Here is a 17,866-nt window from a genome sequence, read left to right as displayed (position 1 = left end):
CTAAAATGTCAAATGTATATTTACTGTCAAAAATAAACTTCAGCTGTAGAAATACAATAAAAGTTGTTTCCACTATTTTCACTGCAACTCAGTAACCGGTAACTTACTATAATACTTGTACCATAAGCACATCTAAAGAAGTATTTTATAAGTTTAAATGCAATTGCAAGTGAGGCGTGCCAAGTTAATTTGCAGGACAGGCCAAAAAGTACCCAAGTGCGTTGCGATTCACATTAATAGAAAATAGGGTTGCAAAGGATCTGAAACTTTCTGGGAAATTTTCGGGAAATTTTCCATTGGAAGTTAAACCCGGGAATATTGAGAAATTTGCTTAAATTCATCAAAAAAGTTAGCTTATAACAGTGAACCTTTTTGTGGGATAAACACAAGGCAATTCTTGGTCTTGTGGCATATTTTGGTTAAACTATCCCCAATTCAATGGAATTGCAACCCTCTGCATGCACAGCGCACTCTTCCATCACATGTACAGCTGATTCTCAAGATCTTGCACACTAATGAGATGCTATTGACCCCACACTACTACACTACCTGAGCCAAGGACTACATGCTTTCTGGTAAGTTTTGATTACAATATTGGGTGGGGTGAATATATTTTATATGACATATATGATTTTTTGTTAACTAGTAAATCGTAGCCTACAGCAAAGTGTGTTTCAATAATTTCTAACTTGTTAACAATTTCTGCTAGTTAGTTATTGCTACCATGTGGGTTTTAGCTTGCTTGAGCCTGCTAACCGAGGAGTGTTTATTCACTTGTTTCCATATATATTTCATTTAAAAACATTTATCTTACAAAGGAGTTATTTAATCTAACTGCTTAACTATTTATCTGTACATGGAATTGTATTTGGGGTTTTTTACTCATTTTTTTCTAATCTTTACAGGAAAATGCCATGGGCACTATCTGATGTGTGGAGACATTTCACTGCAGCTAATGTAGAAAGAAAAGCTGTGTACATTTGCAAATACTGTGCCAAATCATATGTGAAGAATGCAACAAAGATGCAGAATCATCTGGCCAAGTGCATGAAGTTCCCTCAGCGCTCACAACAAGCAACCTCGAAGCATATTCGAGGTGAAAATGATGAATCAGACACCTTATCAATAGCAACAGCTCATGGTCCTCCTGGAATCAGAAGTTTTTTTGACTTAATGGAGGAACGTAGTCAGAGAAATGCTGATGAATGTCTGCTCGAGCTGTGTATGCAACCGGTTCAAAACTGATGCTCACAGGCAATGTGTACTGGAAAAGATTTCTGAACGTTCTTTTCCCAGCATACACCACTTCAACCAGACATGCTTAATCAACTCATTTGCTGGATGCAGAGTTCAACAGAGTTCAAGTGAATGTCAAGCAAATCATAGAGAAAGCAGACTGTATTGCAATCATCTCTGATGGGTGGTCAAATGTTTGTGGGCAAGGAATAATTAACTACATCATCTCCACCCCTCAATAAGTATTCTACAAGAGCACAGAGACAATGGAAAACATGCACACCGTTCTCTACATTGCAGTTGAGCTGAAGACAGTTATCAATGACCTTGTGTAACAGTATAACTTTAAACCGTCCCCTCGCCCCGACACAGGCGCGAACCAGGGACCCTCTGCACACATCAACAACGGTCGCCCACGAAGCATCGTTACCCATCGCTCCACAAAGGCCACGGCCCTTGCAGAGCAAGGGGAAACCCTACTTAAGTCTCAGAGCAAGTGACGTAACTGATTGAAATGCTAATAGCGCATACCCGCTAACTAGCTAGCCATTTCACATCCGTTACACTCACCACCCTTTCGACCTCCTCCTTTTCCGCAGCAACCAGTGATCCGGGTCAACAGCATCAATGTAACAGTATAACTTTAAACCGTCCCCTCGCCCCGACACGGGCGCGAACCAGGGACCCTCTGCACACATCAACAACGGTCGCCCACGAAGCATCGTTACCCATCGCTCCACAAAGGCCACGGCCCTTGCAGAGCAAGGGGAAACCCTACTTAAGTCTCAGAGCAAGTGACGTAACTGATTGAAATGCTAATAGCGCATACCCGCTAACTAGCTAGCCATTTCACATCCGTTACACTCACCACCCTTTCGACCTCCTCCTTTTCCGCAGCAACCAGTGATCCGGGTCAACAGCATCAATGTAACAGTATAACTTTAAACCGTCCCCTCGCCCCGACACGGGCGCGAACCAGGGACCCTCTGCACACATCAACAACGGTCGCCCACGAAGCATCGTTACCCATCGCTCCACAAAGGCCACGGCCCTTGCAGAGCAAGGGGAAACCCTACTTAAGTCTCAGAGCAAGTGACGTAACTGATTGAAATGCTAGTAGCGCATACCCGCTAACTAGCTAGCCATTTCACATCCGTTACACTTGGACCACAAAAGGTATTTGCACTGGTGACATACAATGCTGCGAACATGAAGGCTGCTTGGTCTAAAGTGGAGGAGTCCTACCCTCACATCACACTCATTGGCTGTGCTGCTCATGCATTGAATCTGCTCCTCAAAGACATCATGGCACTGAAAACAATGGAAACACTCTACAAGAGAGCCAAGGAAATGGTTAGGTATGTGAAGGGTCATCAAGTTATAGCAGCAATCTACCTCACCAAGCAAAGTGAGAAGAATAGGAGCACCACATTGAAGCTGCCCAGCAACACCCATTGGGGTGGTGTTGTCATCATGTTTGACAGTCTCCTGGAGGGGTACGAGTCTCTCCAAGAAATGGCCATATCACAGTCTGCAGATATGGACAGCCCCATCAAGAGGATCCTCCTGGATGATGTATTTTGGGAGAGAGTGGTAAGCATCCTGAAACTCCTGAAACCTATAGCAGTAACCATTGCACGGACTGAGGGAGACAATGCCATCCTGTCTGATGTTCAGACTCTGCTTGCAGATGTAAGAATAAATCCGTACTGCCCTTCCCATTTCACTGTTGCTCCAAGCAGAGGAAACTGCAGATCTGAAATACATCAAAAAGTGTGAAGACTTCTGCCTGAAGCCTATACACGCCGCAGTGTACATGTTGGACCCCAAGTATGCTGGCAAGAGCATCCTGTCTGGTGCAGAGATCAACAAGGCCTATGGTGTCATCACTACCGTGTCTCGCCACCTTGGCCTGAATGAGGGCAAGGTTCTTGGCAGTCTGGCGAGGTACACTTCCAAGCAAGGGCTTTGGGATGGAGATGCAATATGGTAGTCATGCCAACATATCTCATCAGCCACCTGGTGGAAGGGACCTTGTGGATCTGAGGCTCTTTCCCCTGTTGCCTCCAAATCCCACCAACATCAGCCGCCTCAGAGCGCAACTGGTCCTTGTTTGGGAACACACAAACCAAAGCACGCAACAGGCTGACCAATACAAGGGTTGAAAAATTGGTGGCCATCCGGACAAATTTTTGGCTTTTTGAGCCTGACAACGAGCCATCCTCAACAAGGTTGGAAAATGACAATGAGGATGAGGCCTCAGAGTCCAATGTTCAAGAGTTGGACATTGAGGAGGTCCAGGGAGAAGACACAGAAGCCTGAGAAGAAGACAACCAAAGCTTTAGTTTCCAGACTATCATTTTCCAGATGGATGTTGAAAACGTTTTTGGGAGATGCGATGGATCATTGGGGATCATTCAATATCCCCTTTCTTTTGTTGTTCAGTGAAATCATCCCATGTGAAGAGACAACTCATTTAACTTCTTATGGCTGCAATCCCGTTAACGGTTAACGGGATCGATATGACAACAGCCAGTGAAAGTGCAGGGCGCCAAATTCAAACAACAGAAATCTCATAATTAAAATTCCTCAAACATACATGTATCTTATACCATTTTAAAGGTAATCTTGTTGTTAATCCCACCAAAGTGTCCGATTTCAAATAGGCTTTACAGCAAAAGCACCACAAACGATTATGTTAGGTCACCGCAAAATTACAGAAAAACACAGTCATTTTTACAGCCAAAGACAGGAGTCACAAACAGCAGAAATAGAGATAAAATTAATCACTAACCTTTGATGATTGAAAATTGATTGATTCACTTACCTTTGCTGATCTTCGTCGGAATGCACTCCCAGGACTCCTACTTCCACAAGAAATTTTCATTTTGTTCGGTAATGTCCATCATTTATGTCCAAATAGCTATTTTTGTTAGCGTGTTTGGTAAACAAATCCATAGTCAGAAAGCGCGTTCACTAAAAGCTGACGAAATGTCAAAAGGTTCCGTAACAGTCAGTAGAAACATGTCAAACGATGTATTGAATCAATCTTTAGAATGTTTTTAACATAAATCTTCAGTAACGTTCCAACCGGAGAATTACATTGACTTCAGATGTGCGATGGAACAGAGCTCCCATGAACGCGCATGGTCAGAGCATGGCCAGGTCATGGTAAACCTGACTATTTCCTGTCTCCTTCGGCCCCACTACACAGTAGAGGCATCAGACAAGGTTCTACAGACTGTTGACATCTAGTGGAAGCCATAGGAAGTGCAAACTCATCCATATGCAACTGTGTGTTCTGTAGGGGCTGTGTTGAAAATCGACCAACCTCAGAATTCCCACTTCCTGTTTGAAATTTTTCTCAGGTTTTTGCCTGCCATATGAGTTCTGTTTTACTCACAGACATCATTCAAACAGTTTTAGAATCTTCAGAGAGTTTTCTATCCAATACGAATAATAATATGCATATATTAGCAACTGGGACTGAGGAGCAGGCAGTTTACTATGGGCACCTCTGTGCACCTTTCATCCAAGCTACTCAATACTGCCCCTGCAGCCATAAGAAGTTAATTAAAGTTTAAATTCGTAACTAAATGTTTTTTTTATTTCTAATGGAAGGATTTAATCATTTGTAATTATGTCTACTTGATGAGGTAAAAGGTTTATGTTTCTGTCTCCATATGATATGGTGAATATATCCAATGCAAAAAAAATCTACATTTAAATGGTATTAATATTAATTTGCATATATTCTCGTTAATTCCCATATATTCTCGTTAATTCCTACGGAAAGTTTCCTCTGAATATTCCCCAAAATGTGCAACCCTAATAGCAAAACACTATTACTGTAGAAATGTACTGTAAAATGACAGCAATGGCTAACAGTGTAGTTTCATGTTATCACATGTTGAACCACATTATCACATGTGAAAAATCACATGATTTCACACAACACCTGACATTTCACATTTGAAAATATGTTTTTGGAACACTTGAAATGTGACATTTCATACATGAAACATGTTTTTGGAAAACTTCACGTGACATTTCACATGTGAAAATATCTATTTTTGTACAATTTAACATGTGAAATCATGTGAAAACGTGTTTTTGGAACACTTCGCATGAGGGTGGTGCGGTCTGCCCAACACATCACCGGGGGCAAACTACCTGCCCTCCAGGACACCTACAGCACTCGATCAACCACCCGAGCTACGGCTTGTTCACCCCGCTATCGTACAGAAGGCGAGATCAGTACAGGTGCATCAAAGTTGGGACTGAGAGACTGAAAAACAGATTCTGTCTCAAGGCCATCAGACTGATAAATAGCTATCACTAGCCGGCTTCCACCCAGTTACGCAACCCTGCACCTTAGAGGCTGCTGCCCTATATACATAGACTTGGAATCACTGGCCACTTTAATAATGTTTAAATAATGTTTACATACTGCTTTTCTCATCTCATATGTATATACTGTATTCTTGTCACGCCCTGGCCATAGAGAGACTTTTATTCTCTATTTTGGTTAGGCCAAGGTGTGACTAGGGTGGGCATTCTAGTTTCTTTATTTCTATGTTTGTGTGGTTCCCAATCAGAGGCAGCTGTCTATCGTTGTCTCTGTTTGGGGATCATATAATAGTTGTCCTTTTCCATTGGGTTTTGTGGGTAGTTAGTTTCTGTTTAGTGTCTTCACCTGACAGAACTGTTTCGTTTTTTTCACTTTGTAATTTTGTGTTTTTCACTGTTTTCACTGTGTTTGTTGAGAAATAAAATATCATGAACACTTACCACACTGCACCTTGGTCTCCTTCTTCAACCCGCGAGAGACGTTACAATTCTATTCTACTGTATTTTAGTCAATGCCACTCCGACATTGCTCAATCTAATATTTATATATTTCTTAATTCCATTATTTTACTTTTAGATTTGTGTGTATTGTTGTGAATTGTTAGATACTACTGCCCTGTTGGAGCTAGGAACACAATTATTTCGCTACACCCGCAATAACATCTGCTAAATATGTTTATGTGAACAATAAAATAGTATTTTATTTGATGGCTTTGGAAAATTTCACATGAGAAAACATGTGTTTGGAACACTTCACATGTGACATTTCACATGTGAAATCAAGTGAAAACGTGTTTTTGGAACACTTCACGTGACATTTCACTTTTGAAAACGTGTTTTTGGAACACATTACATGTGGCATTTCACATGTGAAAAGATGTGTTTTTGAAACTTCACGTGATCACATTTTCACATGTGCAAATGCTTGTGTTCGGTGTTCAGCTAAAGTATGACCCAACCTGTGATTTCAACTCACAATCTCTGGATTTAAAGTACACTGACTTTTCTGCTGCACCACAAAGTCTGTAGTATTCCCATACACATTCATTACCTCTTTTGCCCTTAGCAAAAGAGTGCCATCTGCGCTGCTATTTTAGTTAAGTTAGTCTGACTATTCTCTCATCGTTGATTTTGATTTCAGGGTTTTCTGTATAGTTGTCTAATATTGATGTGGCATATTATTCTATTTCAATGTTACTCCTGAATCTCCTGAAACCGAAAGGTTGCTAGATCAAATCCCCGAGCTGACAAGGTAAAAATCTGTCGTTCTGCCCCTGAACAAGGCAGTTAACCCACTGTTCCTAGGCAATTCATTGAAAATAAGAATTTGTTCTTAACTGACTTGCCTCATTAAATCAAGGTAAAATTTAAAAAATTGAGTGTATTTTTTTTATAAAGCTGAGATTTAATTTGAAGTCCAAAGTGTAAGAATACAGGTGAAATGGTTTTTATGTTTTTTTTATGGTTTTTATGGTTTTTCCATAAGTCTCTCTTCTCTCTCTCTTCTCCCCCAACCCTTCACATAACCCTCTCCTCTCACTCCTTTTGACACTAAGGGAACACACTATAATCAGTCACACACACACACACACTAGACAAGTGCCTGCCAATCAGTCCCAAGTGCTTTTGACATATCCTCAGTGCAGATATCCTCAGTGCTAAAACTAAGGGACCATTCATTCACGCTCCCAATTCCATATCGCTCTGTCTTTTTCTCCATCTTCCCTTCCACTTCTCAGCCCAGCAACACAAACACACTTCTGTAATTCAGCCCCCCCCCCCCCCCCACACACACACACACACACACACACACACACACACACACACACACACACACACACACACACACACACACACACACACACACACACACACACACACACACACACACACACACACACACACACACACACAGAGATAGATAGATTAAAGGGTCTCCAAAGACAGCTCTTCAGACAAACACATTTACAAACTAATCCTATTAAACTGAGAAAAGGCTTTCTCTTCTCTTTCTCCCTCCATCCCTCTCTCTCCATCCGCTGACTGTCAATGCCAGTCAATTAGTCAATTAGTTTGAAAGGGCTTTCCCATCCCTCTCTCTATCCCTCTCTCTATCCATCAGTCAATACTCCTCCATCCATCTCTCTTTCTCTATCTCCCTTCATTCGCTAGCTGTCAGTCAATAGCCGATCTCGGCTCCACTCAAATTCTAATTCAAACCCAAACCAGCTTTACTGCCATAATTTCCATTCAAGATACAGCCTGAAGCAGTTAATCATTGAAAAATTACAGGATGTCAGGTTTCATTTGGTCTGAAGTTTTAAGGATAACACACATTGTTTGTGGCCGCTCTATCATTTCTCTGTTCTATCCCTTTTCTCTCCAACCAACTCTAACTCTGTTAATACTTACTTGTTTCTTTGTCTCTATCACACATCTCCCGCTCATACCCTCCTCTCCTGTCCCTTCTTTTTCTCCATCACTCTTTCTTTTTCCTATCCTTTGCTCCATCCTCCTCCCAGCCTCCCGGTGTTCAGGACATCGACTCACGGCTGTGTGTGTGTGTAAGGGTTTCCGTTATCCGGAAATAGATGGCTTTTGGCCAATAAAACAAATGAAAAGCCGATAAATAAAACAGTTGATATATGTTTGGTGTTGTCGATGTTTGATTTACATTTAAGTCATTTAGCAGACGCTCTTATCCAGAGCGACTTACAAATTGGAAAGTTCATACATATTCATCCTGGTCCCCCCGTGGGGAATGAACCCACAACCCTGGCATTGCAAGCACCATGCTCTACCAACTGAGCCACACGGGACCACGGTCCCGTTGATGGTGTGAAACTTGGGGAATAGCTCTCAGATTAGCCAGTGCTATCATGTGGAGCAGTGTTCAGCTGTAGGCCTTGTATAGCCAGCTAACTAGTTGGTTGTTTTGTCTTGTGTCCACCGAAGTAATTCATATGGAAACGACTGGAGCTTCTTGCTATATCTAGCTAGCTAACTAGTTAACTAGCTAGCTAAATGTCAGGTTTGTCTGTCAGGCTAGCTAGCTAGAAAAGTTGTGTGACTAAATGTGTGCTGCGCTCATGAAACATCAAGCTGTCACTTTCACTACAAAACATTAGCCGTACAGACAACCAGCTAGCTAAGTAGCCACGAAATAGAGATTAGAGTCATTTGTGTTTATCTGCTGGACTCAGGTTATGGTTTTTCATGTTTGGTAGTTACAGATATTCATAGGCTGTACATTACCTCGTTTACCTATTATTTGAAAGCTTGCTTAGCTGTTGTGTTACGGTAGAAACCTGCGCAGTAGAGCTCAAATGATATTGAGTTGCAGTGATATTTGTTTACATAGCCATCTAACAAGTTGCTTGTTTTGTCCTGTTTCTAACAGTGCTATTCAGTTAGAAAGTGTCCCAGCTTTGTAACTAATCAGCTAACATTATCTAACTCTGTAGTTGTCTGTTAGGCAAGAAAACGAGAGTTGAGTGGAGGCGGCAACATTGTGCTTTGCTCCCGACTCTGTCACTTGATCGTCTCACTGCCCCCCCACCCCCCCTCCCCACACTCTACAAAGACAACCAGCTAACTAAGTGTGTGTGCCATATATAACCTTTACAGTTATAATCTAACCCTGCTGGTGATATATGAACATATTTATGAAAGTATTTTTGTGTGCTCTATCCTGTATGATTATCCATCAGTCTGACAAATATGCACACAATGAACTGAGAAACAATTTGGCCACTAAGGGCTTTAGAAAATCATTTTTGATTGACTGAATGCAAGTGCTGTATACCTTTAAGGTGATACTGTGTGTGTGTGTGTGTGTGTGTGTGTGTGTGTGTGTGTGTGTGTGTGTGTGTGTGTGTGTGTGTGTGTGTGTGTGTGTGTGTGTGTGTGTGTGTGTGTGTGTAATGGGCTTTGATTGATTGATTGAAAGTGCTGTATAGCATCATGATTTAGTTTAGTTTATTAGGATTCCCATTAGCTATTGCACATGCAGCCTCTACTCTTCCTGGGCTACCACATGATTATACTGTGTGTGTTTGTGTGTGATTTTAATTTACCGGACATCCATATTCATTGGGTGCGTAGCGCTTTAGAGCGTCCGCCCAGAGTGCTCAAAATCACATTTACATTATTGTAATTCATTTGAACAGAAGAGAAATGAGCCTGTATAGTTGTAATAAAATAAAGTAGAACAATGTTCTTATACCAACATGACAGGGCTTATTGATAAGCAAAACAATGCCCGTTGTGTCTTCATTTCTGCTATAAATCATGAATGAATATAATTTGAAAAAATAACAAAGCATGGCTGTCTACAAAAACCAGAGCCGGCCGGTCATGGCTAGAAAGGATCCAGCTTTTGTCACATTAACATCAGATGTATTCTTCTCACTTTGCTTGGTGAGGTAGATTGCATTCCCTTGGCAGCAAGAGCCTCTCGGTGGATGCTGCAGTGTACCCAAGTGGCATCGGGAGCAACTGCTTGCACACGCGTTACCCCTCCACTATGTCTCCCTTTCATGGCTTTCGCGCCATCAGTACAGATACCAACACATCTTGACCATCAAAGTCCATTTGATGTCACAAAGCTGTCCAGTACTTTAAAAATATCCTCTCCTGTTGTTCTGGTTTCCAGTGGTTTGCAGAAGAGGATGTCTTCCTTAATTGCCCCCCCATAAACGTAACGGACATATACCAGGAGCTGGTTGACTCATCCAGCTGTAACACACAGAATTCACTGGCTTGCATGTGAAGCAGTAATTGTTTAAAAACATCTCCTGCCATGTCACTGATGCGTCATGGAACAGTGTTGTTTGATGAAGTAATTGTCTGTATAGTTTTTTTGGCCTTTTCCCACAGCATTTTCCCAGCCATATCCGCAGCAGCAGGAAGAATTAAGCCCTCCACAATAGTATGGGGCTTGCCTGTCCTAGCCACTTGGTAGCTCACCATATAAGATGCTTCTAGCCCCTTCTTATTAATGGTATCTGTTGCTTTTATGTCTTACTACTTGAAAGTTGCCTTAATTCTCGCTCAAAAAACTCCTATGGCTTATTTTTCAAATTGGCATGTTTTGTTTCTTAATGTCTGCGCAAGAGTGAAGGTTTCATCGAGTTGTGAGATAGTACTTTTGCACAAATAACACACTGTGGCTGAGGAAACGCACTACTCCCAATATAAGTGAACCTCAAATCAATGACCCAAACTGCTACAGACCTAATCAAAATATATTTTATATTTGAGATTATTCAAAGTAGCCACCTTTTGCCTTGATGACAGCTTTGCACTCTGGGCATTCTCTCAACCAGCTTCATGAGGAATGCTTTTCCAACAGTCTTGAAGTAATGGCCACATACGCTGAGCACTTGTTGGCTGGTTTTCCTTCACTCATCTCAATTGGGTTGAGGTCGGGTGATTGTGGAGCCAGGTCATCTGATGCAGCACTCCTATCACTCTCCTTGGTCAAATTGCCCTTATCCCTCTTCAATAGCTCAAAAACAAAGCCTGCCATGACTATGACAATTATATATTCTGAATCAAAATCCACAATAAAAAAAAAAATATCACCATGAACCCATAGGCTGCACGACATGCCATTTAGAATAGATTCCCTTGCATGATCCACTACGTAGGCTTTCTATTCCAATGCTGCTGCCGAGAGATAAAATATTGTGATAAACCCAATGCCATAATACTGCAGTGGAAAATATCAAGGGACAGCCAATTCAGCTCCTCGCAAATACGTTGAAATTACATAATCTACTCTAGATTTCTACATTCCAATCTGGGCAAACACGCCACCGTGAATCCCATGCATTCACCTCATTAACTGTGACATTAGAACACTCAATTCTGCACGAGTGAGCCGGTAAACTGTAAAGCCATGGAGGTCTCCCTCTCTCTCCCGTCCCCGAGCCTCCCTCCCTCCCTCCCGCCACCGGTGGCTGATATCGAAGCACAAGTCAGAGCCAGTGAGCTTTCACTCTTTGATGAATATGCTTGAATTTGCATAAAGGTCTATGCCTGCCCATCACGATAAAAATGACAGTTGTGATTTACATACGGGTGAATGAGCCCTGCAACAGAAATTGAATAGGTATCAATTTATAATTCTGCCTGGTGGGCTTGCTGAGGGAGAAAATGGATAGGTTTGGCGCTCTGTGTCTCTTTCTGTCAACCAACATAATCTAATCTCCATTCATATAGCGAACCTCACTAAAAACACACACCAAGGCAGGTAGAGTGTGGGTAAGATTTTCTTATTTGAAGTCCCATGTAAACAGGTGTATTTACATTTTTGGAATAGCTCATAGCTGGCTGAGCGAGGGGACAAATAGAAGTGTTCTATGGTTCTAGACATGGAATGCTCGGTGTCGGGTTCCTTCTGCTCCACATTTTTTGCTAGCTCTAGCTGCCTTAGATGAGGTTAAAAAAAATTATATTGGATATTCGGTGGATACTCGGTTTTCTCCTGTCAAAAGCTATTGAACCAAGAATGCCATGACAATAAAAAGTTTATTTTCTGAATGAGGGGTGGATGGAGAACAATCCACATCTTTAAAAAAAATATTTATATATGTATAACAATATATATATATAACAAATTCAATCTACGATAGCTCTCAAACAAAGTCTGCCATGACTATGAAAGTGATGTATTCTGAATCTGGGAAGGATGGTGAAAACGCAACGCCTTTTTTTTATGTTTATCTTTTGGGGTGGGCCTAATTTTTTTAATGAATTTTTTTCTTCTGGTTTCAGTCTTCAATAGATATTAAACCAAGCATACCATGACTGTGAAAATTATATATTCTGAATAAGGGGAGGATCGAGAAAAATACATGCATTGGTTTGGTAGGACTTATTTAGAACATATTCTGGATTTCAATCTTTAATACCTGTTAAACAAAGTGTGCCATGACTATGAAAATAATATATTCTGAATCGAAATCCAAGCTTTAAAAAAAAAAAGAATCACGACATGTCATTTAGAATAGATTCCCCTGCATGATCCACTACGTATGATTTCTATTTTGTGGAGGCTGTGCGTTTTTCTGGGTAAGTCTATTAGCTTTGCACACCTGGTTGAACAAAATTTGCACATGATTCTTTTTTAAGCTCTTCAAGCTCTATCAAGTTGATTGTTAATCATTGCTAGACAGCAATTTTCAAGTCTTGCCATAGATTTTCAAGCCGATTTCAGTCAAAACAGTAACAAGGCCGCTCAGGAACATTCAATATCGTCTTAGTAAGCACGCCCAGGAAATATTTTGCCTTGTTTTTAAGAGATGGATACACTCAACAAGAGAGCCAAGTAAATGGTTAGGTTTGTGAAGGGTCATCAAGTTATAGCAGCAATCTACCTCACCAAGCAAAGTGAGAAGAATAAGAGCACCACATTGAAGCTGCCCAGCAGCACCCGTTGGGGTGGTGTTGTCATCATGTTTGACAGTCTCCTGGAGGGGAAGGAGTCTCTCCAATAAATGGCCATATCACAGTCAGCTGAAACGGACAGCCCCATCAAGAGGATCCTCCTGGATGATGTATTTTGGGAGAGAGTGGTAAGCAGCCTGAAACTCCTGAAAATAGCAGTAGCCATTGCAAGGACTGAGGGAGACAATGCCATCCTGTCTGATGTTCAGACTCTGCTTGCAGATGTAAGAAAATAAATTTGTACTGCCCTTCCCACTTCACTGTTGCTCCAAGCAGAGGAAACTGCAGATCTGAAATACATCAAAAAGTGTGAAGACTTCTGCCTGAAGCCTATACACGCCGCAGTGTACATGTTGGACCCCAAGTATGCTGGCAAGAGCATCCTGTCTGGTGCAAAGATCAACAAGGCCTATGGTGTCATCACTACCGTGTCTCGCCACCTTGGCCTGAATGAGGGCAAGGTTCTTGGCAGTCTGGCGAAGTACACTTCCAAGCAAGGGCTTTGGGATGGAGATGCAATATGGTAGTCGTGCCAACATATCTCATCAGCCACCTGGTGGAAGGGACCTTGTGGATCTGAGGCTCTTTCCCCTGTTGCCTCCATCATCCTTCAAATCCCACCAACATCAGCCGCCTCAGAGCGCAACTGGTCCTTGTTTGGGAACACACAAACCAAAGCACGCAACAGGCTGACCAATACAAGGGTTGAAAAATTGGTGGCCACCCGGACAAATTTTGGGCTTTTTGAGCATGACAACGAGCCATCCTCAACAAGGTTGGAAAATGACAATGAAGATGAGGCCTCAGAGTCCAATGTTCAAGAGTTGGACATTGAGGAGGTCCAGGGAGAAGACACAGAAGCCTGAGAAGAAGACAACCAAAGCTTTAGTTTCCAGACTATCATTTTACAGATGTTTGTTGAAAACGTTTTTGGGAGATGCGATGGGTCACTGGGGATCATTCAATATTCCCTTTATTTTGTTGTTCAGTGAAATCATCCCCTGTGAAGAGTCAACTCATTTAATTAAAGTTAAATTCGTAACTAAATAGTTTTTATTTCTATTTGTAATTATGTCTACTTGATAAGGTAAAAGGTTTATGTTTCTGTCTCCATATGATATGGTAAATATATCCAATGCAAAAAAACATCTACATTTAAATGGTATTAATATTAATTTGCATATATTCCTGTTAATTCCCATATATTCCCACGGAAAGTTTCCACCTGAATATTTCCCAAAATGTGCAACCTTAACGACAGTCCATCATTACTTTAAGACATGAAGGTCAGTCAATCCGGAACATTTCAAGAACTGTGAAAGTTTCTTCAAGTGCAGTCGCAAAAACTATCAAGTGTTATGATGAAACTGGCTCTCATGAGGACCGCCACAGGAAAGGAAGACCCCAAATTACCTCTGCTGTAGAAGATAAGTTCATTCGAGTTACCAGCCTCAGAAATTGCAGCCCAAATAAATGCTTCACAGAGTTCAAGTAGCAGACACATCTCAAAGTCAACTGTTTAGAAGAGACTGTGTGAATCTGGCCATTTAAATGTAACCATGCAAGTCAGTTAAGAACAAATTCTTATTTACAATGACAGCCTACCCCGGCCAAACCTGGGCCAATTGTGCACCACCCTATGGGATTCCAAATCACGGCTGGATGTGATGCAGCCTAGATTCAAACCCAGTCACTGCAGTGACTCCTCTTGCGCTGAGATGCAGTGCCTTAGACCACTGCACCACTCAGGAGCCCATGGTCAAACTGCAGCAAAGAAACCACTACTAAAGAACACAAATAATAAGAAAATACTTGCTTGGTCCAAGAAACATGGGCAATGGACATTAGACCGGTGGAAATCTGTCCTTTGGTCTGATGAGTCCAAATTTGCGATTTTTGGTTTCAACCGCCGTGTCTTTGTGAGACGCAGCGTAGGTGAACAGATGATCTCCGCATGTGTGGTTTCCACCGTGAAGCATGGAGGAGTAGGTGTGATGGTGTGGGGGTGCTTTGCTGGTGACACGGTTTGTGATTTATTTAGAATTCAAGGCACACTTGACCAGCATGGCTATCACAGCAATCTGCAGTGACATGCCATCCCATCTGGTTTGTGCTTAGTATGACTATCATTTGTTTTTCAACAGGACAATGACCCAACACACCTCCAGGCTACGTAAGGGCTTTTTGACCAAGAAGGAGAGTAATCGAGTGCTGCATCAGATCACCTGGCCTCCACAATCACGCAACCTCAACCTAATTGAGATGGTTTGGGATGAGGTGGACCACAGAGTGAAGGAAAAGCAGCCAACAAGTGCTCAGCATATGTGGGAACTCTGACTGTTGGAAAAGCCTGTTGGAAGACTGTTGGAAAAGCATTCCAGGTGAAGCTGGTTGAGAGAATGCCAAGAGTGTGCAAAGCTGTCTTCAAGGCAAAGGGTGGCTACTTTGAAGAATCTAAAATATATTTTGATTTGTTTAATACTTTTTCGGTTACTACATGATTCCATATGTTATTTCATAGTTGTGATGTCTTCACTATTATTCTACAATGTAGAAAATAGTAAAAAATAAAGAAAACCCCTTGAATGAGTAGGTGCATCCAAACTTTTGACTGGTACTATATATATAATTCCACTTTGACATTACGGGGTATTGTGTGTAGGCCAGTGACACAAAATCTCTATTCAACCCATTTTAAATTCAAGCTGTAATGCAAAACAAATGTGGAACAGCACTGTAAATTCTGAATCAGGTGAGGATGAAGATAAGTCCTTGTCCTTTTTTTTGTAGAATTTGTATTTTGGGGGAGATTTCAATATTTCTTAAACAACAACGCATAGGATGATCAGGATTCTTCCGATTATATAATTTCCATAGTCATAGCAAGCTTTGTTGAAAATTAAAACAAATTTGGGATTTCAAAGGTGTGGCTTGTTCTCCATCCACCCCTCCTTCAGAATATAAATATATTCATAGTCATGGCATGCTTGGTTCAATAGCGATTGACAAGATAAAACCGAATAACCACCGAATATCCAATATAAAACACATTTTACCTCGGTGCTGCCTCCATCACGTCTCGGGGTGGCTGACTAGACATCGAAATGCTGAGATTTGGATAGCTAGCCCTGCATAAATACCCATCATATCGGTGTAATAACAAACCCACAAATGCGTAATAACACAATTTTCACTTGCTATGGTTTCAGATAAAGCATATCAAAGTCAAAACAGCCTGTAGGTGCTTGTGTTGCCAGATGAGATTCAAGGCTGAGGGAAAAGACAGGTGCATTCAATCACAGGGATGCAACACCCTCACACAGAAACAGATGCTGCTCGTGCCGCTGGATCTTGAGTTACAGACACCGAAGGGATTGACAGAAAAAGTCATCGAGTTACCCGGTAAAGATGACAACGGGAGTAACATTAAGTTACCACATAAACGAATAAACTGACCGAGAGGCAAGATAGCTCAAATCATTGCCCGGTAACGTTAGCTAGCGAAGAAAAACGACCAGCAATCATGGCTAAACTCGCCAACGAAGAAGCATCGCTACGAAATACATTTCCTTGGACACACCAGCGATTTTAGAATATAAATAGTTTGGCTTACCTCTCTGCCATTTTTCCGGTCGCTCCCAATTAATATCCGTTAGTAATAATCCCCACAACGTTACCCATGTTGCCGAAATCGCTGTCGCCGCAGTCAGCGAACTGGTCGCACTCTCTTGGATGGAATATCATGCACGCACTCTCTCCTAGAACGAATTGCTTGCATCTCGGCTTCTTCGTCACTGACCTGACGTCACGTAGTTTCAACATAGGGCGCACGAACTGTATTTCCATGGCAGCACATTAACGCCATGATCCCGAGCATAGAAATTCATATTAGAATGCACCAACAACAATAAAGGTCGAGACCTCTTGGCAGCTGTAGTGCTCAAGTAAAACCCTCCCAACAAAATACAAAATTCATTCATTCAACTTTCATCCATAGGCTGACTACTGCAAGTAGCCTAGTGGTTATAGCGTTGGGGCAGTAACCATAAAGGTTGCTAGATCGAATCCCCGAGCTGACAAGGTAAATATATGTCTTTCTGCCCCTGAACACTGTTCCTAGGCCGTCATTGTAAATAAGAATTTGTTCTTAACTAACTTCCCTAGTTAAATAAAGAAAAATGCCTGACTATTAGGTTTCTAGAAAGTTAGACTTCCTATCTGAAATAATATTTCCCCCCTCTGGATGGTTGGAAGTTTGATTGGTGAGGGCCCCGGGGGTACCTCAATTTGATATACTACATGAATTTGTTCTCAGCTCTGAGGGTGTTGGAAACAGAGTGCTCAGCTGTGGGCTGGAGTGCTAACAATATCAATCAATGGGTGCTAATGATGGGCATCTGCTGCTATGTGTCTGAAGCCCGAAGAGTGTGAAAGCAGCGCTCTCTAGTGCTCATGTGGGTTACAGCCAACTCCACAGCCCTGATTGCCAAGTGCAATTTGCTTCTCCCCCCAGTGCTCTTTATGTCTCATATTCAGGGTTGGGGAGAAACTGATTACATGTACTCTGATTACAAAAAACTGTAACTGTAGACAAATGTTACATTACCAGCAAAAATATTCTAATCAGATTACAAATACTTTCAAAAAACTAGATGATTACTTCTTGAATTATTTATAAAATTCAGAAATGATGTTTGCAGAAAAAATACATTATGACACCTTTCTGTTTTCTCAATGACATTCAATTCAGCATTGAAAAAGGTGCTATTTTAAGTTTGTTCCACCTGTGAGTCTGACCACCAGTCAGAGACCACTATAATGACACACC

General features: G+C 41.6%; 1 protein-coding gene across 4 annotated transcripts in view; it reads right to left on the bottom strand.

The window, feature by feature from the left end:
• The window catches only part of LOC139578660 (rho GTPase-activating protein 39-like), a 150,353-nt gene extending 133,530 nt beyond the window's left edge, over positions 1 to 16,823 (bottom strand). For 3 of the 4 annotated variants that reach the window (XM_071406575.1, XM_071406574.1, XM_071406576.1), the window contains exon 1: positions 16,652 to 16,822. In XM_071406575.1, coding sequence (XP_071262676.1) covers positions 16,652 to 16,662 — 11 coding nt within the window. In that variant the 5' untranslated portion in view covers positions 16,663 to 16,822. Of the gene's footprint in view, positions 1 to 16,651 lie in introns of all 4 variants that reach the window. The other variant, XM_071406573.1, reaches the window with a different exon arrangement.
• Between the last annotated feature and the right edge of the window lie 1,043 nt (positions 16,824 to 17,866).

The sequence above is a fragment of the Salvelinus alpinus genome, chromosome 6 (assembly GCF_045679555.1).
Source record: "Salvelinus alpinus chromosome 6, SLU_Salpinus.1, whole genome shotgun sequence".
NCBI lineage: Eukaryota > Metazoa > Chordata > Actinopteri > Salmoniformes > Salmonidae > Salvelinus > Salvelinus alpinus.
Note: the sequence above shows the minus strand (reverse complement) of the source record. Positions and strands in the feature narration are given on the sequence as shown.